Genomic DNA, 27,664 nt, shown 5'->3' on the forward strand with positions numbered 1-27,664 from the left:
GGTTCAGCTGCCAAGAAGTTATTTAACCTTAACTGATGCAGTGTGTATCTTCTCATTTATTAAACATGTCAAAAGACATTTCCTGTGGTCGTGGCAAAGATGTTAATCTGTTTTTGAATCTTTAAATTATTGTCCTGCATCAAGAAAACAACTATGGAGATTGTTAAAACTACTGAAATTGGTTTAAGAACTGAAAAACATATTATTAAAAGATGAAAGGATAGAGGTGCACCATCAGCTTCAAGGAAGCATGGTCAGAAAAACATCCTGAATGAGCGTAATGGACGAACGCAACAGTAGACCTCATGGCTATGTTTAATAGTGAAAGTAAGACCATGTAAAGCGAACTCAAGGGATTGGGACGAAACAGCTGTGTAGCTGTACGAATACCACATATCAGTAAGGCTAATCAGGAAAACAGGTCTTTAATTTATTAGAGAACATAAAAAATGAGACATAAAAAAAAATGTCATGTGGTCCGATGATTCCAGATGTACCCTGTTCCAGAGTGATGCGTGTGTCAGAGTAAGAAGAGAGATGGATGACGCATGACGCATCCAACATAGCTTTATAAGCTTGCATAAGCTTATAAAACCTTTATTGTGCATTTATGAGGTGGCACCAAAAGGTTTTGAGACTGGTTTTGTAACACGCCAACAAATGGCAGCACAAGGCTGCACGCACAGTCACAAGGCACATTAACCTTCATAGGTCAGTGTGCCAAACGTGTGCCTGGGTACATTGGAAGCTGTGCGACTGCTGCTATTCTGACCATGTGCATTTTTACGTCTGCAATTTAATCATGGACAGCTTGTTAGAACAGAGAGAAAGTGAAAGTGAAATTGTGTGTGAAACTTTTACAGAGACATTTGACATGATTTGGCAAGTTTACGGTGATGCTGCAAAGAATTATTCGAGGTATTTTGAGTGGCACAAACGCTTCAAGAGCAGAAGAGTATCACTGGCCACGAAAGATCAGGAAAACTTTAAACAAGCACAACCTGCAAAAATGTCGAAATCATTCGGCAACTTGTGCATGATGATCGTCGGAGAAAAATTCACAACATTGATTTGAACAAGTGCCGTTGTGCTGTTACAATTTTTACATTTGATTAATAATTAATAATGTTGAATATGAAAAGAATTAATGTTTATTTTAGTCTCACTTTTTTCACTCCTTCTCTGAATTTGTCATTCAAGTGTTTATGTAAATGTACTACTGCAGAGCCATGCCCTCACAGAGAACATCTAAGGTGGTGATAAAGTAATGGATGTTCATTTGGCAGACTGTACCAGTTCTGTGAAGTTATATGATGTACAGTAGTATTAGCTACTTTACATTATTTACAAGTTTCTGATCACTTATAAAGCAGCTATTAGCAGCTTGCTAACTGTAGCATGGGAGATGGTTTGTCTCGTAGGGTATCTTGCATTGAAATCTGCTGCAATGACCCGGTTACTGCGTTCACCAGGCATCAACACACACTTTATATCCGCTCCTCACATGTCATTAGTAAACTGCTAATAACTTATGAAAGAATAAAGTTAAAACCAAGCACACCATTGTTTTTCTTGTGAAATTTCCAATAAGTTTGATGTGTCACATGACCTTAGTCACGTATACATTACTGCACAGGGAAATTCTTTCTTCACATATCCCTGTGTAACTAGGGTCAGAACACAGGGTCAGCCATGAATACAGCACCCCAACCTGATAGAGCTGGGGCAACTCAGTCCCTTAGCCCTTTGAGCTTTTGTAACACTGCCTGTTTAACATAACATTGTGTTATCTTTGAGATGATTTAAATATGTTCAGTATTGGCTGGATATTCGCTTTCTTATGTCAGTAAACACAAATTGCATAAAACAGACCTTGCAATACTTATTCATGTTTTCTAAACGTAATGTAAAAATGTAATATTAATATGTTTCTTACAGAAACACTTGTTTTTTAAGGGGTTGGTGTTTAAGAGAAAATAGGCTAATGAAGTTCAGCCTGTCTGCGTTTCAAAATAAATTCAGCAGAAAGCGTCAAAGTGACTCAGCACAGCGGCCTAAAAACACCACCACCTAGCGGTTTGGCGGTGTAATTGCAGAGCGACAGTACTAAACAGTAATGACATCCAAACATCGTTAGGAAAGGAAAGGAGAATGGGAACTTGTTATTCTCTCTCTTTCTCTCTTTCTTTCCTTGACCCCAAAATATGTTCACATCGTCACCAAAATTTTAAAAAGGCAACTGATTTCTCCCTATATGTAATGTATATACAGGCTGTATATCTGTTCTTAGTGCTAAACCACCTCTGTGGCGTATTATTTTTTTTTGGACCTTTGCAAGTGGTGAGGGATTTACAGCTGACCACATCCTCTCTCTTTCTATCTCCGTACTTCATGTCCTGCCTTGATCACTATCTCTGTTCCTTTAGACTCTGCATTATCAATCCCACCCTACCAGTGATCTAGTCTCCCAGCACCAGAAACTTACAAACTGTCAGGCTTGCTTTTGTCTTGCTGTAGTTTTATGCAACTCGTCCTGATCCCTTCCTTTTCATCATCTTAAAATTCATATATGTAGCCTTTTTTCTAATTAATTTCTCTGAGTTTCTACTTGATTTTTCTTTATCTTTGCCTGCATGCTATTGTTTGTTGGACAGTTCTGGCTGTTCTGACCTTGAATCATATAAAGTTCCTAATAAGGTAATCTTGTACTTGCAGCCTAGTCTAAGTCCTCCCAACTTGGCAATAACAGATTTGGGATATTTAAAAAAAAAATTATTAAAATGGAGATGATGTAGTAAAAAAAAAAAAATCATACCCTTTTAAGAAATCAATGCAAAACAAACAAACATACGAAAATTTTTCATCATTTGAGTCGCCTATATTTTTGTATTATTGCTATTGTTTTAAAGCTTTCGCCACTCGCTCTCCTCCATTGAAGAAAGAACCTATCAAGGCATTGCACATGAATAATGCAACACGTAAATAATGTAGCAACCGTCTAAAAAGTTAATGAAGTGGCATTCATAAGCTTTTTCTTATTGAACTCATTGTAGACATACAGTATATGTAGCTATAAATGTACTTCATAATCATTTGACAAGATAGATAGATAGATAGATAGATAGATAGATACTTTATTGATTAAAAAAAAAAGATTTTTTTAGGATGGACTATTGAAAATATAAAAACAAACAATCAAAATCAAAAGAAATGTGCAATAAAAAGAAAAGCCACACAGACGGAGCTACTGGATGGGTTTCCACTCGCGTTGGCGCCCGGAAAAAGATGCAACAATTCCCTTGCTCTGCTGCTTTTTATAACAGGCCAAATAGTTATTTTAAAAATGACATCGCAGTAAACAAGAATGACCTCCCATGGTGCTTTTGAAGTATCTTTAATCTGTCTATAATGTCGTGTCCTACATAAAGAAACACTGTAATGCTTAAATATAATTACTGATTACAGGATTGCAGGAAAACTGTGTGTGGTCTAGCGTCTAGTTGGCGTGTGTTTTTGTATGGAATGAGTCCTTATAATGTGATGGTGTTGTTTTTGAGGTGAGGGTTTTTAATTATATGTACATTATAGACATTATTTAAGTATGATTTCATAACAGTTTAGACTTTGTATGCATTTTGCAGCAATAACCATGTATTATGGATAAACTCTTGTATCGGCTTTCTCTCTGTGAAATTATTTATGGTGGTTTTTTTTTTGTAGTTTGTGTGTCATCATTACTAAATTCAGTTAATATAATTGTGTTTGGTATATTATATCAGTCAAGGAAAGTGGTTCAACCAACACAACAGTGTTATATGAAACACACACACACACACACACACACACACACACACACACACACACACACAGCGTCTTGCTATACTTAAAAGAACCTTCCACTGACATTATTGTTAATTTAGCTAATTAATATTATGTTTATCCATCCTTAACACCTTAACATCTGATCTGTCTTTTCTTTATATGTAAATCTAAAAATATTAAACCAAAAAAATATATATGAAATAGGTTAATAGGAAAACCCATTTTCGCAAAATCTTAGATATCCGTATCTGTTTGGTCCTTGCTAGGATATAAACACACACACACACACACACACACACTTACGCAGCACTTACACAGATGAAGTGTCTAAAAGTGGGAGGGAAGCTGCCGTGTAACCAATCACTGACAAAGGCTTTTGGAGTGTGTGTCGGTTTCCTTTTACAGCGTCTCTGCAACTTGGGCTATTTTAAAGACACATACACACACAGCTGCACCTGACAGTCTGCTGTAGGGAGGCCAGCTCTGTGGCCATTAATCCCACAGTTGCGAGAGTGTGAAACGGATGAGAATAGAAAGCGAGAGGAAGCGAATATAATATCCATAAATATCAAATGGCTGTCCTTTCTTCGGGCAGGCTCAGAAGGTTTTCTCCTACTGGGATTAGTGCTTGGCTGCCAACCTGCAAGGCCGGACAGCTCTTTGCCTTGTAACTCTCAGTTATTCTGCCATCTGGAAGAGGTGCTCTTAGCATCAGTGAATAAGTTGCGAGTTCTTTACCACTACTCAAGTAAAGCTGCTGCTTTTGGGTGTGTATCCTGGATTAGACGTGGGCAGCGAATCAGAACGTCATTGTCAAGCTGCTCTGAGTTGTGCAACTGAGATCGGCTCAGCCAGGTATGTTCACCTCTGCACTGCTCAGACCCTCGGCATTCCCCGGACAGCCATGAAGAGATTCAGCAGCCTGAGAGGAAGCAAGAAGCGCAAGGAGAATGAGGACAGGACAGGGAGACGCCAATCAGAGCCCCATGGCATTCTGGGAACAAGTAAGCCAACTGTTTAGTGTAAAACTCTGTAGTCATGCCAAGTCTTTTACAGCTGTGTGTGAATCCAGGAAAGATTACTTACGACTTTATAACATCTATGTTACTCTGTATAATTGGAAACTGGAATGTTAATTGTTTAAAATAATTCTTTATAGATATAAATTTCTAACAAAATGCTCCAATAAAGGTTGTCTGTATCAGAAAGGTTTCTGAGTAGAACCTTTATTGGGATGCTAAGGGCCTTTAATCTTTATTCAAGAACACTTTTAATCCACTGAGTTAAAAAAGACAATTTTGCTCACCATTGAGTTATCCAGATTAAAGATGTACCGTATCAAAGACAATGATCTACTGTCTTCATATAAAAGATGTCATCATATGGATACCATCATATGGATACCATCATATGGATGTCATCATATGGATACCAATGAAGACATGTACTGTATCTAGAAGCCAGATCAAAGTGTATTAGGATGGACCAAAAGCAATAGACGTCTGTAGTCATACTACCGATGTATGTGAGGTTATGCAGGCAAAACAAGTTTGTGCTGTTTATTTATATATAAAAAAAGAATGATGCATATATGCTTGTGTGTATGGGAAGAGACTATTTTCCTGTGTCAAAATCTTGTGTTTTTAGTTTGTATATTTTATCAGTAACTTGGTTTTAAACATATCATTGAATAAGGGTATGGGAATCAAATCCTACATAATCTTAAATATATAAAATATATAAAAGTCTAAATCATTAATGTTTTGAGAGTTCACTAAAGTTCACAGTTGTTCTTAAGAAACAAATAAGACCTATAATGCCAGATTACTGCCTTAAAAGTCCGTGTAATATGGCTTTATTGCTCCCACACTGACAGATCATACCCAGAACCATGTCTATGGATCGTCAATGATCGTCAAAATTATTTATACAATTAATAGATCAATAGAAAAGCCTTTATTGGCTATAACAGCAATCAGACGCTTCCTATAATTGCTGACCAGTTTTTTTGCATGTCTTTGCTGGTATTTTTGCCCATTCATCTTTATAGTCTACTTATTGCTTTTATAATAACCTCCACTCTTCTGGGAAGGCTTTCTACTAGATTTTGGAGGATAGCTGTGGGATTTCGCCCATTCATGCGCAAACTTTTTAGTCAAATAAGAGCTCAGGCACTGATGTTAGGTGAGGAGGCCAAGTGCACAGTCAGTATTCCAGTTCATCTCAAAACTTCTCAGTGGGGTTAGGATCAGGACTGTTTAGACCACCTAAATTCTTTTACAACATTGACAATCCATGTCTTTAATTGTTTTTTTTGTTTTTTTGGGGAACATTGGCATGCTGGACATGATTAGTCTAGGAGTCTTAGCTTTAGTGAAGGGAATCTACAGTAAATAACATCTTATGATGCTTCTGTATGCTTCCTTATTGGAGGCAGAAGTTTAGGGAAGTCCTACGTATGGACTCTTAGATGTCTACAAACTCTTGGCTATATACTAAATGAGAATGTTTAATTTTTTTAATGTTTATATTTTTTAATGAAATTTCTCCGTAATTTAGTCATAGACAATTCCCACTCATCATAAGGGCAATCTTTTCGAACTGCTTGATCGTGTACTGTTGGGAGCAGCGTAACAAACTCAGAGGATAGTGCTATCGGCTTTTTCCACCTGCTTGAGCTCACAGATGCCCTCGATTGTCTAGAGCTGCTATTGATGGGAGAGCGCCAGAGATTACCGGGGTAATCTCCGGATGATAAGGTGAGCTTGTTACCCGGGCACCACTCAGGGGGCATTTAATTTGCTAATTGAGCCAACTTTATAGTTACTGCCTCTCTACATTTAATCACTGAAATATTATAGGTTGCCATCTGGTTGCAATGAGGAACCTAACTCATGAGTTTGTCCTTTTAAATTGTGCTGTTGATTTGATGTCAAATACCTATTTTTAATCATGTCCATGTACTTTGGCAAGGACTACCCAGGTTTGACAAGCTCCAAAATTTTATATGTCACAGGAAATAAAGTTTTACAAGCACAATTATAAAGTTGTAAAACTCTTATTTGCTTTTTCTTTTTTTTTTTATTAGTCATAATAAGTCTCAGTCTAAACTGCACCTGTTTCTAGTTCTTTGTTTGATTCTTTTGTATAGATCTTACTACCAGCTCTACTCATCCTTTCTCTTTACTTGCTTTTAGTCACCGTAAACCTCTGAGTCAGACAATGAGTCAGACAATGAGTCAGCAAATTTGGCACACAGATTCATAATAGCTGTAATAACGTCCTTTTTACTCATTCTGTCACCACTATCAACCGACCTTCATTTTACCCTCCTACAGAGACTTGTCCTAACCTTTGGGCTAATGGGCCATGCTGAGACTATTATCATAAGTTAAGTTCTGCTTAATTTCTTTTCCCTGTACTGATTGACAAAGAAAAACTGCTTTTGCGACCTTCAATTTCAGCTTCATACTTGACTTAGTACTTCTAGGAACAACTACTATAATCCTTTTAACGTTTTGCTCCAAACAGAACTCTTTCCAATTACTTGTGTACTGTAACTTAAACCTGTGGTTTTAAATTGCCCTGTACAGTTAAATGTTTTCCCTGCTTTATCACATGTACTTCAATGAAGAATAGCAGTGGCATAGTAGTGGTGGACTGGAGAATGGTTACAATATGAATAATTAAATTTGTACAAAAAAACTTAATAGAAATGGCAATAATTCAAATGAAAAAAGGCTAGATAACATTGTATTCCTATTTGTGCCTTTCGGTACAAGATGTTCAGTCCAGTGCATGTCGTGATATGAATGAATACAAAATTAAATGAAAACTCTATAAATTGTAAACAGTTTTAAGTAATGCTAAACAATTTTCTCGTTAGGTCTGTTAATTTCAATTATTGTTTAACATGATCAAGAAAAACAAGTAGCACATGCAAAACATGCATAATCCTGAGATTCATTTTCCATCATTAATAACCATAACCATTGTAATAATAATAATAATAATAATAATAATTAATAACAGACAAAGTGGGAAACTGGCTGACCTCGTTTTCTTACCAACAAGCTAGTCAGACAACTCAAATTCATATATATTTTCATTCTAAAACGGTGAACTGTATAGTCAGTATTTTTAAATTGAACAAGTAGATATGCCTGTCCTGATTAATCTAAAGGTAATACTGTATTGTATTTTTTTATAGTATAATTTATTTAAAGGTTATATTTTATTTCTGATGCTGTGCACTGCAATCTTGATTTGATGACACTCTGTTATAGGGAAAGGAACTTAAATTCAACAAGAGCCTTCTTAAGAGTTGATTTCTCAGTCTGGTGCCATTTCACGTCACAAAACACATGCTTCTTATTTACTTGTTTTTTTCACGGAGTTCGTATTGTTCCAACTATAAAAACTGCCTAAGTAATGTTCTACTATACAGTATATTGTCAAAAGTGTTTGCTTGATGCATATGAAATTAAATAACATCCAATTCTTAATCCACAAGGTTTAATATGATGTTGGCCTCGCCCCCTTTGCAGCTATAACAGCTTCAATTCTTCTGCGAAGACTTTCCACAAGGTTTAAAAGTGTGTTCATGGGAATTTTTGAACATTCTTCTAGAAGCGCATTTGTGAGGTCAGACACTGATATTGGATATTGAATGTCTGGCTCGCAGTCTCCACTCTAATTCATCCCAAAGGTGTTGAGGTCAGAACTCTGTGCAGGCCAGTCAAGTTATACACCAAACTTACTTATCCATGTCTTTATGGACCTTGCTTTATGAACTGGTATGCAGTGCATATCCTGATTAAATATCCTAATTTATTATCGCTATAGACAGTACTGTATATATACTGTATCTATATATATTTACTGTACACTCAGCTAAAGGATTATTAGGAACACCACACTAATACGGTGTTTGACCCCCTTTTACCTTCAGACCTGCCTTAATTCTACGTAGCATTGATTCAACAAGGTGCTGAAAGCATTCTTTAGAAATGTTGGCCCATATTGATAGGATAGCATCTTGCAGTTGATGGAGATTTGTGGGATGCACATCCAGGGCACGAAGCTGCCGTTCCACCACATCTCAAAGATGCTCTATTGGGTTGAGATCTGGTGACTGTAGGGGCCATTTTAGTACAGTGAACTCATTGTCATGTTCAAGAAACCAATTTGAAATGATTCGAGCTTTGTGACATGGTGCATTATCTTGCTGGAAGTAGCCATCAGAGGATGGGTACATGGTGGTCATAAAGGGATGGAAATGCTCAGGTAGCCCGTGGCATTTAAACGATGCCCAATTGGCACTAAGGGGCCTAAAGTGTGCCAAGAAAACATCCCCCACACCATTACACCACCACCACCAGCCTGCACAGTGGTAACAAGGCATGATGGTTCCATGTTCTCATTCTGTTTATGCCAAATTCTGACTCTACCATTTGAATGTCTCAACAGAAATCGAGGTTCATCAGACCAGGCAACATTTTTCCAGTCCTCAAATGTCCAATTTTGGTGAACTCGTGCAAATTGTAGCCTCTTTCTCCTATTTGTAGTGGAGATAGGTGGTACCCAGTGGGGTCTTCTGCTGTTGTATGCTGCATGCCTCGCTCAAAATTGCTTTATTCAGGAGATTGTCTTGACCAGGACCACATCCCTAAATGCAGTGAAGCAACTGCCATGTGATTTGTTGATTAGATAATTGCATTAATGAGAAATTGAACAGGTGTTCCTAATAATATTTTAGGTGCGTGTATATTCACTATAGATAGCAAGACATGGGTATAGCTATACAATTCAATTTGTTTTTATTGTTATAGCGATTTATAGCAATGGTCATTGTAATAAAGCAGCTTCATAAAATAAAAATTATGGAAAAAGTGTAAGGGGGACAAATAAAGGACTGAATCAATAATTACTTTTATTTCTGCACATGATGAAACTTAAATACCAGTGTGATCAGAAACCTTACTTCCAGCTGCATGTGGTTTTAGTAACAGTACTTCTTTCCTTTACTGAATGTACTTATGTATGTAGAATGAAGTTAATTAGCACCCAATGTCTAATGTCCTTCACACATTCCTCAACTTTATTAAGCTGGTGTCTCCCATCTGGCTTTGCCGAGACATTCCATTATGGCCGACCCCTTAACTCCAACAACATTTCCTACTCTATATAAGGAGAAAAAGATATAAGAAAATATAGTAGTATTGAAAAGTTTTGAAAACTGTACTAAGGCCAAGCAACAAACAAGGAGACACCTTGATCAGAGGCCAGTAGTAGGTCATTTACCACTTTAACCAGTGCTGTCTTTGTGCTATGATGAGGCAGAAGTCCTGACTGCTACATTTTATTTTTATGTGGGTATGAGCAAAGGTGTTGTGCTACAACTATCATGTAGAATTTTGGAGATAAAGGGGAGATTTCTTAATTAGGGGTTTAATAGCTACTAGTTGACAAGATTTAGGAACGTAACCATTGCTTAGTAAGAAATTGAGTATGTAAGTTATTTCTGGTGTTATTTGTCTAAATAAGCATAATAGACAAGTTAATGCTTTTGCTGAAGAGATAAGTGAAATTATTTCAACCTGTTGATCTGATATAGTTTTCAATCTTGTTATTTTAAAGCCTTAAGTTTTAAATAGGAACCTATGAACATTTTTTGCTTCTATAAGAGTGGAGAGATAGGTTGTTCTAGCAGCACTAAGACCTCTTTTAGTGTTCAGGATGCTTCATTCCATGCTGTTTGAAAAATGACCAATTTAGTTTGATGCCATTTATGTTCTAGTTTTCAAACAGTCTGTTTTAAATTGTGAGTGTGATTGTTATACCAGGGTGCTAGGTTTTCTCTCAAATTATTTTTTTATGGTACATTATCTATAATCTATATTATAGAGTATAATTTAGTGCTGACTCTAAATATTCAGTTACCTGATAACGTTCTAGGGGGTCAAGTCTGGGGTGTGATCCAATCATAGTTACTAAATGGTTACTGAAATGTAAGTGCTAATATTATAATAAAAAAAAATGTAGAAAAATAAAATGTAGAGAAATCTTTCTTTTTAGGTCATAGGCAGTTGTGAACATTTATCTGCAGATCGTACTGTGTATGGTTGTGTATGTGACAAATTTGGATTTGATATAAGAGACGTTTCATGTGTGTAATTACATGCAGGTTGGCAGTTTTTCCAAAATTGTCTAAAAGCATTTTTTCTGTGTGTGTCCACTTTACAAACCTCATTATAGTCTATGTAATAATTTTTCATTTTAGAGGGAGAAAATATTTTTTGATGATTTTTACCAGAATAGAGGGGTTTTTCGAGCTCTTCAGTGTGCTAAAAGTCAGGGGTGCAAGAGTACCAGTACCTGAAGTCGAGATTATTCTGTTGCACTCAGGGTACATGACCAAATGATTTTCCACAAGTTTCCAGAGCGCATCCCTACTTATAAATAAATTGTAACGTATTTTTTGTTTTCCGAATTCACTGTATCGAAAACACATTGACCCATGACTTTAAAACTGAGGTAAATATTGAGCCATGACTGTGCACTGTTTCATCCCTCCTGAAAGGTTTTGTATTTTGATGATTTAGGAAATGTGATGGATCAGTTATACTGAAGGTCTAACAAAGACTCATGGAACCAGATTTTCATTTCCACTATACCCGAAAGAAGCTAACTGTTTGTGTTTGTGGTGATGTTTCATAAATCACATTTTACATTTATAGAAGGGAATAGAAGCACACATACTGCAGGGAACTAAATATTCCGGTGGGCATTACTTATCGCCAGAAGAGTTATGTACAGTTGAATCATATGTGACAGCACTAAAGAGGCAACAATCCACAAAAAGCAGTACCTGGACTTTATTGAATATTGGCCACAAATGGTGTTGCTGGGGCATTAGAGTATATTTACAGTCCAAAACAGAAATTTCTGCTTGACAGATTTGGATATGGCTGGCAAAGGGTGAACCTGAATTTAATACTGGTCCTTGCTGTACCTGATGCACTTAAAAATGTTATTAGTTCCAAGGTCAGCATTGTGCATACACTTAAACTCTATCCTGTATAAATAACTCTCACATAACTTGAGTCTGTAATTAGTACCGAGGTCTCAATTCAAATGCGTGCAATTACAGTATTAACTATTCACTATGCACAATTAACCCAACTCCAAATGCAGCTCTATAGTGTTAAGAGAGTTTGATAACCACCTTCCAGCTAGTTTCTGGAAGTAGGGTTCAAGTTTGAAAATTTCTGTTACTAAAAGTGGACAGAAGAGGAGGCTGACATAGAAGTACAAAAATGTCACTTTGCCTAAAAAAAACCCACTGAAATATTGTTTAAAGACATGCATCTTTAATCCATTGACATTATCCTAGTTTGTGTCTGTAAGTCTTAAGCTGTTTTTCAAGGCAGTTTGTAATGTTACCACCAGTTTGTCATGCCAAGATATTGTTCCAGCTAACATTTGAAACCCTAGAACAATTGTAAAATATTGCATTGAATTTAAATAAGCAAATGTTTAAGAGAGGCCAAACAGATTGACAGAGGATGCAGTGGCTTTTTGCTTCATTAGCTATAACATCTGGACCGCAAAAATGTGTATGCTAGGCTCCTCTCTGTTGATTTTAGCTCGGCATTCAATATCATTTTGCCAAACAAGCTCCAAATTCAGCTCTGTGATCTTGGATTAAGCACTGTACTGTATAACTAGACTGTGGACTTTTTAACAAATTGCTCTCAGTGTGTGCGAATAGGAAAACACACATTATCCACAATGCGTCCCTTACTTTATAAATTATACACACATGACTGCTGCGCCACCCTTCCTTCTAACTACATCAAAATTTGCAGATGACATCACGGTGTTAGGCCTTATCACATATACCCACAACCTGACCCTAAATATCAAGAAGCCCAGCTAGATGATAGTAGATTATCGTAGGAGCACAAGGACCACTCAAGTAAAAGTCAGAGCACTATTCATGTGCAGAATATGACAAGACCTCACAGGATTGGGACTAAACAGCTGTGTAGTCATAAGAAACCCCCTTGGAAGTGAGACTAATTAGGGCAAAAAAAGGCATCCATTTGGTAGGGAGCATAACGATTGGACTTTAAAACAATGTAAAAAGGTCATGTGACAGTGTATAACAATCCAGTCCAGATTAACCCTATACCAGTGCGATGGATGTGGCAATAAAATAAAGTCAGCTGACAACCTGAATATACTAAAGGATCAGTTTATCACGGCAAGGCATTTTAACTTTTTTTTCGGACCTTGCATATTGAAAGGAAAGTATCTTCTCTCAACAGTTCATTTCAGTTCTACAATATATTAATAAAAGTGGGTCCCAGGCAATGGAAAAACGTATGTGATTCCACATGTGAGTCCAGATTTTACCTTATTCCAGAGTAATTGTACATGAAGGTAAGAGAAATATATATGGAGTTTTTATCATTTTAAACAGCAGATGAAGTTATTAGAGTTTGGAATTGATCTAAACAGTTTCAAGGTTAAATACCCGAAATAGTTATTCTTTAATAACTTCCTTCCTGTTCTACAGCATGTTCTATGAACATAAATTTGCTGATAGTAGAACTGACTACATTTCGATATTGATCCAAACATGGACGGGGTATATTGTTAGGATATGTGTTTTTGAGTTCTACTTCTTGTTTCAAGATTCTTTCTTGTAACTTTAATTGAAGAATTTGAAGCTGTACCCTGAAATGTACCGGAGTAGTTGTTGCAGTGACATTATTTTAATATAATAATACAGACTACTCTTAGAAATGTTAAGTGATGCTTAAGTAAGATTTTTGGTTTGCTAGAATAGAATTAGCTAAGGACTAGAAAAACAGATTGTAACCTTAAAGTTTATGAAGCTTGTAAGTCTAAGACTAACGTCTAATCTTAGAAAAGCATACAGTACAGTATGTGTGAACTGATTGTATTCATGACCTACACACATTGTCTATTTGTCTTCAATGCTATACAGTTCACTTTGCCTAAGCAACCTTTCCTTGAAAGGAAAAAAAGAGAAGCAGAGATAAAGGGTCGTGCTTGTAGAGCTTATCTTATCCACTGGAATAGGTGTCAGAGGCAAGAGCTAAATTAAGAAGCCAGCAAGCTGGAATTCAATCCATTGGATGGCACTGATTAAGCATTTGAAAAGTCAAGAGGTAGAGCAAACGACAGCTCTAGGATATCTCTCGCCCTTGGTAGCACGTCTGGTATGTCAGGATCCATTAAACGAATAACTAAATTATTATCTCACACAGCTGACCCATTATATCAGCAAAGATTGCAAGTACAGTAGGGATTGTCATATTCTGGTAGGGAGCTTAGTAACATAGCTCAGGCTTTGAGAAGAATATTAGAAGTTTATGTAACTGACTTGCCCTGCTATGATCTGTAGGTTTGAAAGTTCCAAATTATGGAAAAGTCGCGATGTTCTGCTGGGGAACCTTGGGTCCTGGCATTCATGTGGATGTTACTTTGACATGTACCACCTACCTAAACATTTTTGCATCCCTTCATGGCAACGGTCTACCCTAATGGCAGTTAAATCTTTCAGCATGTGATGAGCTGACAAAGTGGATTTCACAAAAGAAGGCAAATTCATTACACATTGCTTGATATTCAGTTTAATAAATATGGTGCTTCTTTGTCCTACAAGATTCATGAACATTGGAACCACTCTCACTCTCAGCCTGTCCCAAGGGACTCCCAATGGTGCTAGTCCATCGCTGATTGTATTACGGAATGCACCACACCATGTTCCCTTCGATCCTCGAGGAATGGTTAGCTGGTCCGACCATCTCTCAGAGATCAAGGAAGATGTACATAGACTGTTTTCTGTTCTGACACCTGGGTGGTGGGGTGAACTTCCTAACCCTAGATGCCCAAGTCTAGAGTTTCCAAAAGCGTTTGACTGATGGTACTTTGTTAGTAACCTAGTAAACCAGTAAAGGCATCTATTAAGTGATGAAAGCTTCAAAGCACTTTTGTAAGTCGCTCTGGGTAAGAGCGTCTACCAAATGCCTTAATGTATTGTAAATGTATTACTTGGTCCTGGATCAAAATGAAACTATCTCCGATTCCAATAAGGATTAATTTTTTTTTAATCAATTTGCAGCACAAAGGTTCATCTTTTTCCTTAGCATTCATCTCCATATATTGACAGTCTTAAGGCTCAGTTTTCCCTTTCAATCAGCAGCAACAGTTAATGAAGGCGGCCACTGAAAGCACTTTTGGCTGTGCAAAATAATTTATAGAAATTGTTGCAGAAAGACCAAAATGTCAATGTAATGGCCATTTTGCAGTGGTAATTTCTGAACTTAGATTACGATGATTATGAGTGTAAATTGGTTTTTCACTATTACCACTCAATGCTTTTATTAAACTAAATGCTGAAGTTACGTTTTGCAGAGCACTAACGGCTCATTTTTCAGACTCAAGACTAAAATCCGTGTCTGGAAGTAACATTCTTCACACAGTTCTAAATATATCCTTAAACCAAACTGCAGCAAAGGTGTCGCCTTCTGGGGAACGATTTCTGTTAAGACTAAGAGTGATGTCAGTGCAAAAGGGTTTGTCAGAAATAGTTAGCAAGACTGTTAAGGACACAGCTGGGAACTGCCAAAATCGCTTGGAGGCACAGGCTGTGATGACTGTTAATGACTCTATGATCTAAAGACAGGATCATATACTGCCTGGCCCATTTCAGAAGGGCCTGCATCAAGCAAAGAAAACAACTAAAGAGATAAAGCTAAAATTACTATAACTGGAACACTTATCATAAACAACAGAGGGTAGAAGATTTTAGGGTAGGGTTACAAAGTCACAGCAAGGTCAAATGTTTAAGCTTTTCTGTTTGAAGCATATTTTATGGGTATTAAAGGCGTATAATACAAATTAGTTAAAGAAAGGACTTGTTACTGTAGTGGACGAGGCATCCATATCAATGCCTCCATCATACTGTAGCTACCTGTGCCTTTTTTAAATGAATGGGCATTAAAATATTGTTAGTTTCCTCTTTTTGCTGCCATAATGGAGTCCATGCTTCTGGGAGGGTTTTTCACTAGATTTTATAACATGACTCTGGGCTGATTTGTGCTCATCCAACGACAAGAGCATAGGTGAGGTCAGGCATTGATATTGGGCTTATTATCACTCATTCTTGTATCAGTAGATAAAGTTTCATGTACTTGTAAGTGCTAGGAACAGCTCAGTGTAGTCAACTGATTTGACCGAATCTTAAACAGATTTCTCATATGCCCTGCTTTGTCTTAAAAAAGCTTTAGACAGAAAAGCAATGAAGAAGCAGGAACATGTTACTATCGGCCCATTTCACTGTGGGGATGGTGTTTCCAAATGGTGAGAAACCAGATTTTCCATATTTTTTCAGCTGTTTGTTCAAATGCTGTTAGAGGGCATTTGTTTCACATCACATCTGATTTTTTTTTTTTTTTACAGACAGCCTGGTATACTTCTTTGGGCTGTATTTCTACATGTTGTCATTTTAGTATCATTCTTTACATCAATCAGCCATAGCTTTAAAATCTTTAGCAATAAAACCACCTAGGTTTTAGGTTGCCCTTGTGCCTCCAGGGGGCTCTGGCCCTTCAGGATGTGGCTCCATAGGATTTATGGGGACGACTGTGGTGTCTGTCACCAGGATGTTAGCAGGGGATCTGTTTTATGCTGTGGGCTGTAGGGCTTGTTTAATCTGTGCCTCCCCTGGATGCTCGATTAAATTGGGATGGGGGGATTTTCGAGGCCAGAAAACTGCTTGGCCCCATATGCATCAGGCGATGATGCACTTGGTATTCTGATACCTTTCTCTCGTGGGCTGCATTGACTGTTTTAGGTAGTGCATTGGTATTTCTATGGAATCGGACCAGACAGGTCCCTGCGGGCATAGATGAGACTTGGGTGCCCCTGATCCTGATATAGTTGATAATCAATGTTATTCAAGAGAGAAAAGCTAAAATAAAGAAGTAGGTTTGAATTGGTTTGTACTAAGGTGGTACCGTGGCTAAGTGATTAGCATTGCAGCCTTGCACCTCTACCGTGGAGTTTGCATGTTCTCCCCGTGCTTAATGGGTTTCCTCTCACAGTCCAAAGACATGCAGATCTGGCTAACTGGTGTTCCCAAACTGCCATTAGTGTATACCTCTGTGTGTGTGTGTGCGTGCGCCGCCTTGTGTCCAAAGTTTCCTGGGATGGGCTTCTTGCGACCCTGTATAGGATAGCAGTATAGAAGATAAATGCTTTTTCATACCCATTTGAACTTTTATGGACAATTACTCACAGTACAATACTATATTGTTTCTGTCAAAGTTTTACTTACAAAGTTTTATTTATTCATTTATTATTTTAATAGCACTACCAGCATTACATTTTGACATAAAAAAAACCTCGTATATAATCATAAGGATAAACAAAGTATTTGTTAATTAGTGTAAATACAAGGACAAGATCTTTTGCTTTTCATTTCCTGTCCACAGATACACACACATGCTATAGCTGAGAGTGTGGTGAAAAGGTAAAGGTCATTTGAAGCAGGCCATTGTGTTCTACCCCCTGTGAGTATCTGTTCTGGCTGTCATTTCCCTGCAGGTTTCATGAGACAGAAGCTACTGTCAGGGACACCCATCTGCTCCATAATTAGGCTCCAGAGACTGGACACATTGGCGCACCTGTCTGCCCTTTGTCAAACTTAGCTAAACTTGAGTTTGAGCAAGTTCCTATTACCAAGCCAGGCAGACGGTTGCGTGCGATGAAGTACAGTGAGCTATAATTGTCTTCTTGTTCCTGTGCTTCAGGAATGGGACACTGTACTGTACAGTATCTAGACAATGGTTAGGATTGGTAATATTTGGATTGCTAGGTGCTAACTGCTAGAGATCTATAAAACCGAGGGCTAAAAGTCAAGGTAATCATCAGTGGCATTTATAATGTTTAGAAGAAATTATGAAAGCTTGTGACTCACAATATTTATTTGTATTACAAGGGGTGTTCAGGTCAAACCGGGACTTGTGATTCTTCAGAATAACAGAATACACTTCTGAAAGTAAAAACTACTTTTATACCTCTATATAATCCCCTGCTACACTAATGGACTTATCCTAGTGTTTCCTAGTGGGGGCGGCATAACACACTCGGAGTACAGCGCTATCCGCTTCTTCCGTTTACAGGAGCTCTCAGACGCCCCTGATTGGCTGTAGAGCCCAGTAATGTGGGAGCACTAAGTACCTCTCATCCCTTCCCTCTGAGAGAGCTCAGCCATCAGCTCTCTCTAAACCTCCGGCTGCGAGAGTTTACTTCATCATCTGGGAATCGAACTCAGGATCCCCCGATGGTAGGGCGAGTGCTTTACCACTGCGCCACTCGGAGGCGGAGGCATATCTGCTTATGGTTAAGAGTCTCATCATGGTACTGCAATTGAAGTTTTCTTAAAGTAAATGTCAATCAGTTTAATGCCGTCATTCATGAGAAATACAATCACAAGTCCTGGTTTGACTTGAGTGCACTTTGTGTATATTTATTTAGTATATACTAAAAAGAATCCCTCTGGTGACCTGTTTACCACTTCAATTTGTCTTGTCTTTCTAATGACTTAGGTTTATATAGTGTAGCAGGGGATTATATACCTTGACATTTAGCCCTCAGTTTTATAGATCTCTAGCAGTTACACCTAGCAATCCAAATATTACCAATCCTAACCGTTGTCTAGAAACAGTACAGTGTTCTATTCCTGAAGCACAGGAACAAGAAGACAATGGCAGTGATTCAATGACTAATATAATTAAGTAAGGAATAAAAATTATAGCAAAATAATGAGTCATGGGGTGGTGCGATGCCATTACTGCTACGAATTTAAGAGCACATACTCGAGTGTTTTATTCCTCTAATAATTGGGATTTATGTTTAGTCATAAATAAATGATTGGTCAACTGCTACATTTAATGTTGCGAAATATCCAGGAGACAAGTTAGTGTTAGAAGAAGTGAACAGTTATTCCCCTTACTAGCATTTCTTTTTCCCCCTCTTTTTTTAAAGTTAATTAGAAGCACAGCTTGTCATATCCCTGAGAAACTGGAGAGCACAAATCTGTCCGAAAGACCTTCGCACAGTTGGAAGAATTGCTGGCATTTAAATATAAGAAAGCACTGACATTGAAAATGTAAATGAAGCGTCTCCCTACACACAGTGCATCATCATGTAAATGATTAAACTAATAAGTTTTTCTTTGTTAAGTAACATTTTAAAAATCATTTCTTAGTAGGTTAAGTAGATGTTCCACCGCATATGTCCCTTTATTATATAAGAAATTTTCATATAATTGTCACGCACTTATTCATGTCGCACTGTAAGAACTAAAAATCTGCTCTTGCACACTGAAATTATGTTCAAATGTACAAAAGATGAATCAAAAATTATCCGCACTCTGGCTGTAGAATTTATTTTCATTAACTTTTACAAAACACAAATAAATAATTTATTGAAATAATCTTACTTTCACTCACTCATTTATCGTCTATACAGCTTTATTCTATATACAGGGTCTCAGGGGGCCTGGAGCCTGGATTGCCAATCCATCGCAGGGCACACATACTGTACACATGCTCATAACACACACTACGGCTAATTAAACCTAATTCTACAGTCTGTGGACTGTGGGAGGAAACTGGAGTACCTGGAGGAAAACCACCAATTACAGGAAGAACGTCTCGGGTTACTTTGCTGTAACCCTGTTCCCTGAAAAGGCGGGAACGAGATGCTGCGTGAAAACGCTATGGGAACATCTTGTCATGTTGCCGGTTGTGAAGCATGTGTGTACCAAACACGCCAAATTTTTGGCTTTTATAACCTCGGTCAGGTGACGTCATCTGATAGGACGCACCTGCAGGTTATAAATAGGAGTGAACCGGAAACATTCCTCAGATTGATTTGTCTGAACGGACGTCCGGTCACATAGGCAGTGCGGCATTGGGACGCAGCATCTCGTTCCCGCCTTTTCAGGGAACAGGGTTACAGCAAAGTAACCCGAGACGTTCCCTTTCAAAGGCTACACTCGATGCTGCGTGAAAACGCTATGGGAACGAGAGTGCCAACGCCGCCGCACTGCAAGTGTCTGGACTCCAAGGTTGTGTAGCGTGTGCGCACAAGGCCGAGAAGGTCTCAGAACTATGTCTGGGTAGCTGACTCAAGGACCCGTGGGCCCGGAGTAGCATGAACATCCAAACTATAAATGTAATAAATGTGTGCGGAGAGGACAACCCTCCGTGTCACACACTTGCTGCAGGAGAATACCTCTTGCTAGTGCAATAGATGGGGCGATCCCCCTGGTTGAATGAGCCCTGATTCCTAGAGGCGAAGTGAGCCCACGCGCCTCATAGGAGAGAGCAATAGCCCAGTGTAGTGGGGGCCACCCCTGTTGCGGCCCCAGACCATGTAAAAGCTGCTTTGACTTACGCCACTAGCTGATGCGGTGGACGTAAATCTGAAGAGCACGTACTGGACAAAGTAGGTGAAGTCTTTCCTGCTCCGAAGCTGTAAAGGCGGAGGACAGAAGGCTTCATAAACAATAGGATGCATATTGGAAAATGTGTGCGGAGAGGACCAACCCTCCGCGTCACAGACTTGCTGCAAGGGAATACCCCTTGCTAGTGCAATTGATGAGGCGATTCCCCTGGTTAAATGAACCCTGATTCCTAGAGGCGAAGTGAGCCCACGCGCCTCATAGGAGAGGGCAATAGCATCTCTCACGCCGCTTGCGGCTTCAAAACATGTAAAAGCTGCTCTGACTTACGCCACTGGCTAATGCGGTGGACGTACATCTGAAGAGCACGTACTGGACACAGTAAGTGAAGTCTCTCCTGCTCCGAAGCTGTAAAGGCGGAGGACAGAAGGCTTCAAAACAATAGGATGCATATTGGCAAATGTGTGCGGAGAGAACCAACCCTCCGCATTGCTAGTGCAATTGATGAGGCGATTCCCCTGGTTGAATGAACCCTGATTCCTAGAGGCGAAGTGAACCCACGCGCCTCATAGGAGAGGGCAATAGCATCTCTCACGCAGCTTGCAGCTTCAAAACATGTAAAAGCTGCTCTGACTTACGCCACTAGCTAATGCGGTGGATGTAAATCTGAAGAGCACGTACTGGACACAGTAAGTGATGTCTCTCCTGCTCCGAAGCTGTAAAGGCGGAGGACAGAAGGCTTCAAAACAATAGGATGCATGTTGGCAAATGTGTGTGGAGAGGACCAACCCTCCGTGTCACATACTTGCTGCAAGGGAATACCTCTTGCTAATGCAATTGATGAGGCGATTCCCCTGGTTGAATGAGCCCTGATTCCTAGAGGCGAAGTGAGCCCACGCGCCTCATAGGAGAGGGCAATAGCTGTCCGATCCTCTTAGAGAGGTAACACCATTTAGAAAAACCATCTTAAGTGTCAGAAACCTGAGGCGCTGACTCTAGTGGTTCAACAAGGGGCACAAGCCAGAGGACAAATTTTCTCTGCAGAAACTCCAGCACTGAAACAATTCGGCAGTGGACTGGGTCTACCTGCTTCGTCATGCACCAACTTTTCAAATACATTCTATTTGAGGGGGAGTAGTAAAGGGGACATTTGCTGATCTTGCGAGGCAAAGAGGTCCACCTACGCTACATGAAATTTTTCAAGAATGTAAATCGCCCTGAGGGACAGGAATCTGGTGCGCTAGCCATTTAGCGGCGCGAGCACAGTCCGCCCTGGCGATTAATATACGAGACTGCCATAGTGTTGTCCACCCGCACTAGGACATGGTAGTCTCAACTGCTGGAGGAAGTGCTTTAGGGCCTGAAATAGAGCCATGATTTTGAGGCAATTGATGTGCCGCGCAAAAAGATGGCCTCTCCAGCTCCCTTGGGCTGGACGGTCATTTAAGACCGCACCCCAGCCCATGAGGGAAGCGTCTGTCGTTAGCATCTGCGACGACAAGACGAACTTAGAGTGGGACCCAGAGTCAGAAACCGGGGTCTGAACCACATAGGAAGGGTACGAAGCACCTGGCGCGTAGCCCTTATTGGGGATTGGCCCTAGAGTAAAATCCCCTGGTTCTTAGCCACAACTGAAATGCTCTCATGTGCAGAAGGTCCAAAGGTGTCACCGTGGATACAGCTGCCATGAGAGCTAAGATCTCTGAAAGTGATGGTCACTTTCTGGTCTAGCTTGATTTCCTTGACGGTGTTGAGAATGGATTCGACACGAGCGGGAGACAGCTGTGCCCGCTTACGCTCAAATTCCATGTGACACCCAAAAATGTTGTCCTCTAAACAGGAAAGAGCATGCTTTCATGGCATTGGATCTCAATCCTAGAAAACAAAGATTAGCTAGAACGACATGCTGATGTCGAAGCGCTAGCTACTGAGACTGGGCCAGCCAGTCATGTAATTCAATACGGATGCTCTGGAGTCGTAAGAGCCAGAAGTACATCCATGTATTTTGTGTATGTGCGGGTGAAAAAGCTAGACCAAATGGAAGGACCCGATACTGGTAAGCTTCGCCCCCGAAAGCGAACCTCAGGAACCTCCTGTGTTGTGGCAATATTTCCATTGATTTATTTTTAGATAGCGGTAAAGCCCGCAAAATCTAAAAAAAAAATTGGACGCAGCCCCCCGTTCCTATTGCACTTTCCGGTTTCATGGAAGTGGAACCACGCCATTGAAACGCGGAGGGTGATGTGAGAACTGAATCCTGTAGTTTCTCTGTACAGTGCTTAGTGCCCAAGGAGATATACTTGGCAGTAGCTTCCACGCTGCCAGTTTCTCAGAAAGGGGCAAAGCTCAGCGGCTTGGTTAAACGGGGGGGATGTTAGATGTTCGGCATCCTGAAACACGGCAGGAAAAACCCGAAGAACTAACATTTTATTGGAGACTGGAGTTGCCCGAAACACCAGTGGTGGCGGAGCAAGAACACCAACCTCCTGGGGGTGCCAGGGAGAACACTTCATTCTTTAAAAGGATTCTGCGTGCCTCTCCCCATTGGGGGGCCACCCCCCACAGTCCTGGGCACATGAACCTCAGGGCTTCTTTGTGAAGACAATATAGTCTGACCTCTTTTGAGGCGGATTGCGTGACGCACCTCAATCTTGCGAGGGGGTGCCCAGCTCAAAAACACTCTCCTTGTGTATTTCATGCCTCGCAACAGTCAGACCCGGTCGAGACTGGGTGGCCGACAGTCCCGACTCTTGAGCAAGGCGGGGAAGGAATTTCCCGAAGGCTTGTTATATAACTTCGCCTCATGAACCTAGTGGCGACCGAGTTAACGACATCGCCAAGTAGGCCGGGAGGCGAGATGGGGCATCGAGGAGGAATACACGATCCTACTCCTTAATGCCCCTGAGATTCAACCACAAGTGCCTCTCCGCGGAGACCATAGCAGCCATAAAACGGCCGATAGCACGAGCCGTCTGCTTTGTTGCACGAAGAGACAAGTCTGTGGCCCGGCGTAAATCCAATACGCCTTACCTTGCAGAGCCCCGCCAGTACTCAAGTCTCTCAGCAGGTCAGCCTGGTAGGCGTGCAAAACCGCCATGGTGTGCAATGCGCCAACCTGACCTGCTGCCTGAAAAGCTTTTCCCTCCAGGGAAGATAAAAAGTCTACACAGCTTGAAAGGAAATAATAGCTTTTCAGGAAAGATGATGTCCCAGAAGAGAGATAGCCTGAAAGCGTCTCTTCTATCTGGGTGTCATCATATAACTCCGCGTTTCTACCTCAATTATATTTAAATAAATAAATAAGTTGATGGCAGGAAACACGGGATGAATACAGCTTACTCCATGAAAGGGTTAACTCATATGGAGATTGCTAAGGGGAGAGAGCGTCGTTGAGGCTCCGCCCCCGGCCACCCGACAGAACCTGCCGTCTATGTTTTTATTTTTATTATTTTTAAGTGCTTAGAGCCTATTACCATCTCCGCGGAAGCAAGAGAGGATGTTTATCCTTGCCCATTCACAAGAAGCGCGGCGCGCGCTTGCGAGCGGACAGAGGGATTTCCCGATCCGATGAGAACGCGAAAGAAAGGAGTTTTAAATCCGTCTCTCACTGCTCTGCCGGATGCACGAGTTTAAGCCCCAGGAAGGCGCGGCGGCTCGAAGATTCTCAAGGAATGCGAGGCGCGCGCGTAGCACTTAATCGAAGCAGTAAAGTGTAGAGATCGCCCTCCGATATGGATTATACACACGGAGGGACATCTCGTTTAAACTCTGCCATTATCGGTGAGTTAAACACTTATTTTTGCTGGTTAGACACAACACGCTCACAACTAGACAAGGTGAAGACAAGAATCTGAGGAATGTTTCCGGTTCACTCCTATTTATAACCTGCAGGTGCGTCCTATCAGATGACGTCACCTGACCGAGGTTATAAAAGCCAAAAATTTGGCGTGTTTGGTACACACATGCTTCACAACCGGCAACATGACAAGATGTTCCCATAGCGTTTTCACGCAGCATCGAGTGTAGCCTTTGAAAGGGAACATGCGAACTCCATGTACACAGACCCCAAGGCGGAAATTGAACCCGGACCCTGGAAGTGCAAATCACTTAGCCACCATGCCACCTGAAATAATTTTTGCCTTTTAATGTAATTTGTCCATCTGTCATCAAAAATCCCTAATTCCTCATAAAAAAAATGTTTTAGGCTGAGCTGTGAGCCAGGAATGCGCCACTGTCTTCACTTCTTGATTAGAAGTGAATCTTCATCCTCGCAGGGCTGCTTTCTGGGGACCGAACAGGTGAAAGTCTGATGGAGATCAGGAGTAGAAGAAGTTTTTTGCGGAATGCCGACAGTGTGGGCAGCAGTGTGTGTGGACATACATCGTCATGCAAGATCACAACATCCTTGAATCGCAGTCCTCTGTGTTTAATCTCAAGTTTAGGCTTCAGCTCTTCAAGAAGCATCTCACTGTAACTAGCACTGTTGATTATTGAACCTTTTCCTGATAATGTTTCAATACTGGCCCTTGAGAATCCCAGAAAACGGTAAACATCAGTTCTCCAGCTGATGGTTGACCTTTGGTCTTTATCTTGGTTGGAGATTGAGGATGGTTCTGTTTCGTACTCTGCGGTTTCCTCTCAGTCTTGTTGTGATAAATCCGTGTCTCTTCACCAGTAATGATTCTCTTTAAGAAACCTTCACCTTCCTTAGAGTATTGGTCCAAATGTTGTTTTTTCATACTGCGCACAAAGTCTTTAATAAATAACAGCACCAGGTACACCCTCAGACCAAAAAAAAAAAGCAATTGTTGTATGCTGCCCTTCTTTTGTGCAAATCACAAGTGAGACATCAGGTTTTTGCTCGCTCCGGAGTTACAGATGAACTGATGTAACAAGTTCACACCTGCACAGCAGTGACTGGGGAGACAGTAGTCTTGAACAAAGAGCGCTGATAAGACTGGAGTGCGGAGTGCATGCTGAGAACATTTTCCCTTCTTTTTTGTTGCCAAACATTTATTGATTTAATGCAATAAGCATCAAATTTCATGATCCTCAATCAGTTTGAGTTGACTCTGGAGTGACACAGAGGAAAGAAATTTCTCTGATCTCATATTAAATGTGACTTACCTTCTGTCACTTTGATTTGATCACCACTGTATATCAGATAAGAAATCATCCTTAGTGCTGTTCTAGCTTCAACTCTGCACCATCATTGTGTTTCATCCACATCCCAAATCAGCTTAATAAGTCAGCAGAGACTGCCATTACGATGAGTGATCACATTTTAAGAAGGTAAAAATATTTTTGTGGCATGATTTTTGAATGACAGCATGGTTGGAATGTATGTGGGGGAAAAAATGAGAGGGAGAGAGAGGGAGAGAGAGAGTTAGGGGGTAGGCAGTCGTCCAGATGACATCATCCTTGCTCTTTTCAGCTCTTACAGTTTCTCAGATGTTTCCTTGGCTGATGAAGGGCAGTTCTAAAAGAAAATAATTGCTTTGTTTGGTATCTGTGGAGAAGCTGTGGCACTTGTTAAGGTCTTACTTCCTAAGATTTCTGCAGCCTCAGACTCTGTATTTAAGCCTTTAGTGATCAGACAAGTCTATTCTTATACTGTATCTCGTCTCTAAATTCATTCTGTCTCCGATGGTGATTTTTTTTTTTCTCCCTCCCCATCCTTCGCCAGAACCTGGCCACGCAGCACATTTAAGCTCTTAGGAAGTCTTTCACTATGCAGATGAAGCCATGTTTCACACTCCCCAGAGCATCTACATGTGCTCAAAGTGGAAACTTGAGTGTTGCTCAGCAAATAAAGGTAGTCAGAGATGAGAGGGAGAATCTCTCTGGTATTGGATCTGACCACAAGAAAAGAAAGGCACGGCCAGTAGGCATCATGTTCAAGCCAAAGCAATCACAAGATCCAATTATGGCGAAGCCTTTAGGGCTTCGTGGATTTTAATAGACATATAAAATGTACTCTGTGTACACTGATCTCCTGAGGGGAAATTTGGGAACAGTTGATCGGTGTTGTTAGACAGACAACAATCATGTGGTAAAGTAACAACACAAGACAAATTACTCTAAAGGTTTTTTACGATATGGCTAATCCTTATCCTTTGGGCATCACATTTAGGAATCTGCCACAGAATTCAGTGATCTCTCAGTTTCACCTTTGATCGTGTTCTTCTTTAACTATCTTCTACATCATTATGTTGGTCTGGTGACCATCATTAGATGCTGATGTAAAAAGTTACAGCACCCTTCTCTTCCTCCTCCTCCTCTTCATTCTCCTTTAAGCTTACTTTATTAGTGGGTATAGAGAAACGCAGTGTGAATCCTGCTGGCCTTGGGATTCAGTGACGTGTAAAATAAGCACGATAACGGCGGCAAGCTGCACATGCTCTCGGCTTTGTGCCTGTAACGGAGCTGTTAATCAGGGAGGCATGCTTCCCAGGCCACTTTCCTGGCATGGCTTCAACATACAGTGGGATCAGGAAGGAGATGTCACTGAAGTGTATGGGCAAGCTTTCAACATACACAGTGACGCTGCAATCCGGTGTCGGGTTGCAGAAGCTTTAGACAGAGAGGTCATACGTATATACTTTATAGATACTTGTCCAGTAACTAAAGAGCATATGATTCTGTACTAGTTTTGCCTCTTTAGCACAACTGTATTTTGTAAACATAAACCAGCTGTTTAAATATAAAACTTATTAGTAAGTGTGGACAATAATATTTTTCTTATTGATGGAGCACCAAACTCATTTTAATTGAACATTTCATTACAGTAGGTGCATGCTGATAATATTTATTTATAGACCAACTTTTATTCCCATCAGTTAGTTTTTTAGTAATTAATATAATGTCCAATGGACATGAAAATGTAATTTAGTGCAAATGTAATTTAGGATGATGTAAAAAAATTTTTTTTTAAATGAACTAATCATACATTTTAAGTATTGGCCCGCTGTCCAGGGTATACCCCGCCTCGTGCCCCAAGTTCCCTGGAAAAGGCTCCAGGCTTCCTGCCACCCTGTACAGAATAGGTGTTGTAGAGAATGACTGAGGGAGTGAGTAATGTTTAATATAGTTTAAAGTATTAAACAATCACTTTGAGTGACTTTTTTTGAGACGTACTGTATACCCTGGACGTGGTGCCAATCCATTGCAGGGTACACAAGCACTCACACTCACGCACAGGGGATTCGAAAACACCGATTAGCATAATTGACATGTCATCGAACGAAAGAAGGAAACCAGAGTACATGGAGGAAACTCACTAATGCATGCACACAGGCCGAAGACAGGTGGAGGCCACAATGTAAGCCATTA

General features: G+C 40.1%; 1 protein-coding gene across 2 annotated transcripts in view; it reads left to right on the forward strand.

The window, feature by feature from the left end:
• The window catches only part of prkag2a (protein kinase, AMP-activated, gamma 2 non-catalytic subunit a), a 124,402-nt gene that overhangs the window by 43,232 nt on the left and 53,506 nt on the right, over window positions 1–27,664 (forward strand). The window contains exon 1 of one of the 2 annotated variants that reach the window (XM_053487759.1): window positions 4,289–4,826. The exons of the other annotated variant lie outside the window; for it this stretch is intronic. Coding sequence (XP_053343734.1) covers window positions 4,727–4,826 — 100 coding nt within the window. The 5' untranslated portion in view covers window positions 4,289–4,726. Of the gene's footprint in view, window positions 1–4,288; window positions 4,827–27,664 lie in introns of those variants that run through there. 2 annotated transcript variants of the gene reach the window in all.

The sequence above is a fragment of the Clarias gariepinus genome, chromosome 26 (assembly GCF_024256425.1).
Source record: "Clarias gariepinus isolate MV-2021 ecotype Netherlands chromosome 26, CGAR_prim_01v2, whole genome shotgun sequence".
Lineage (NCBI taxonomy): Eukaryota > Metazoa > Chordata > Actinopteri > Siluriformes > Clariidae > Clarias > Clarias gariepinus.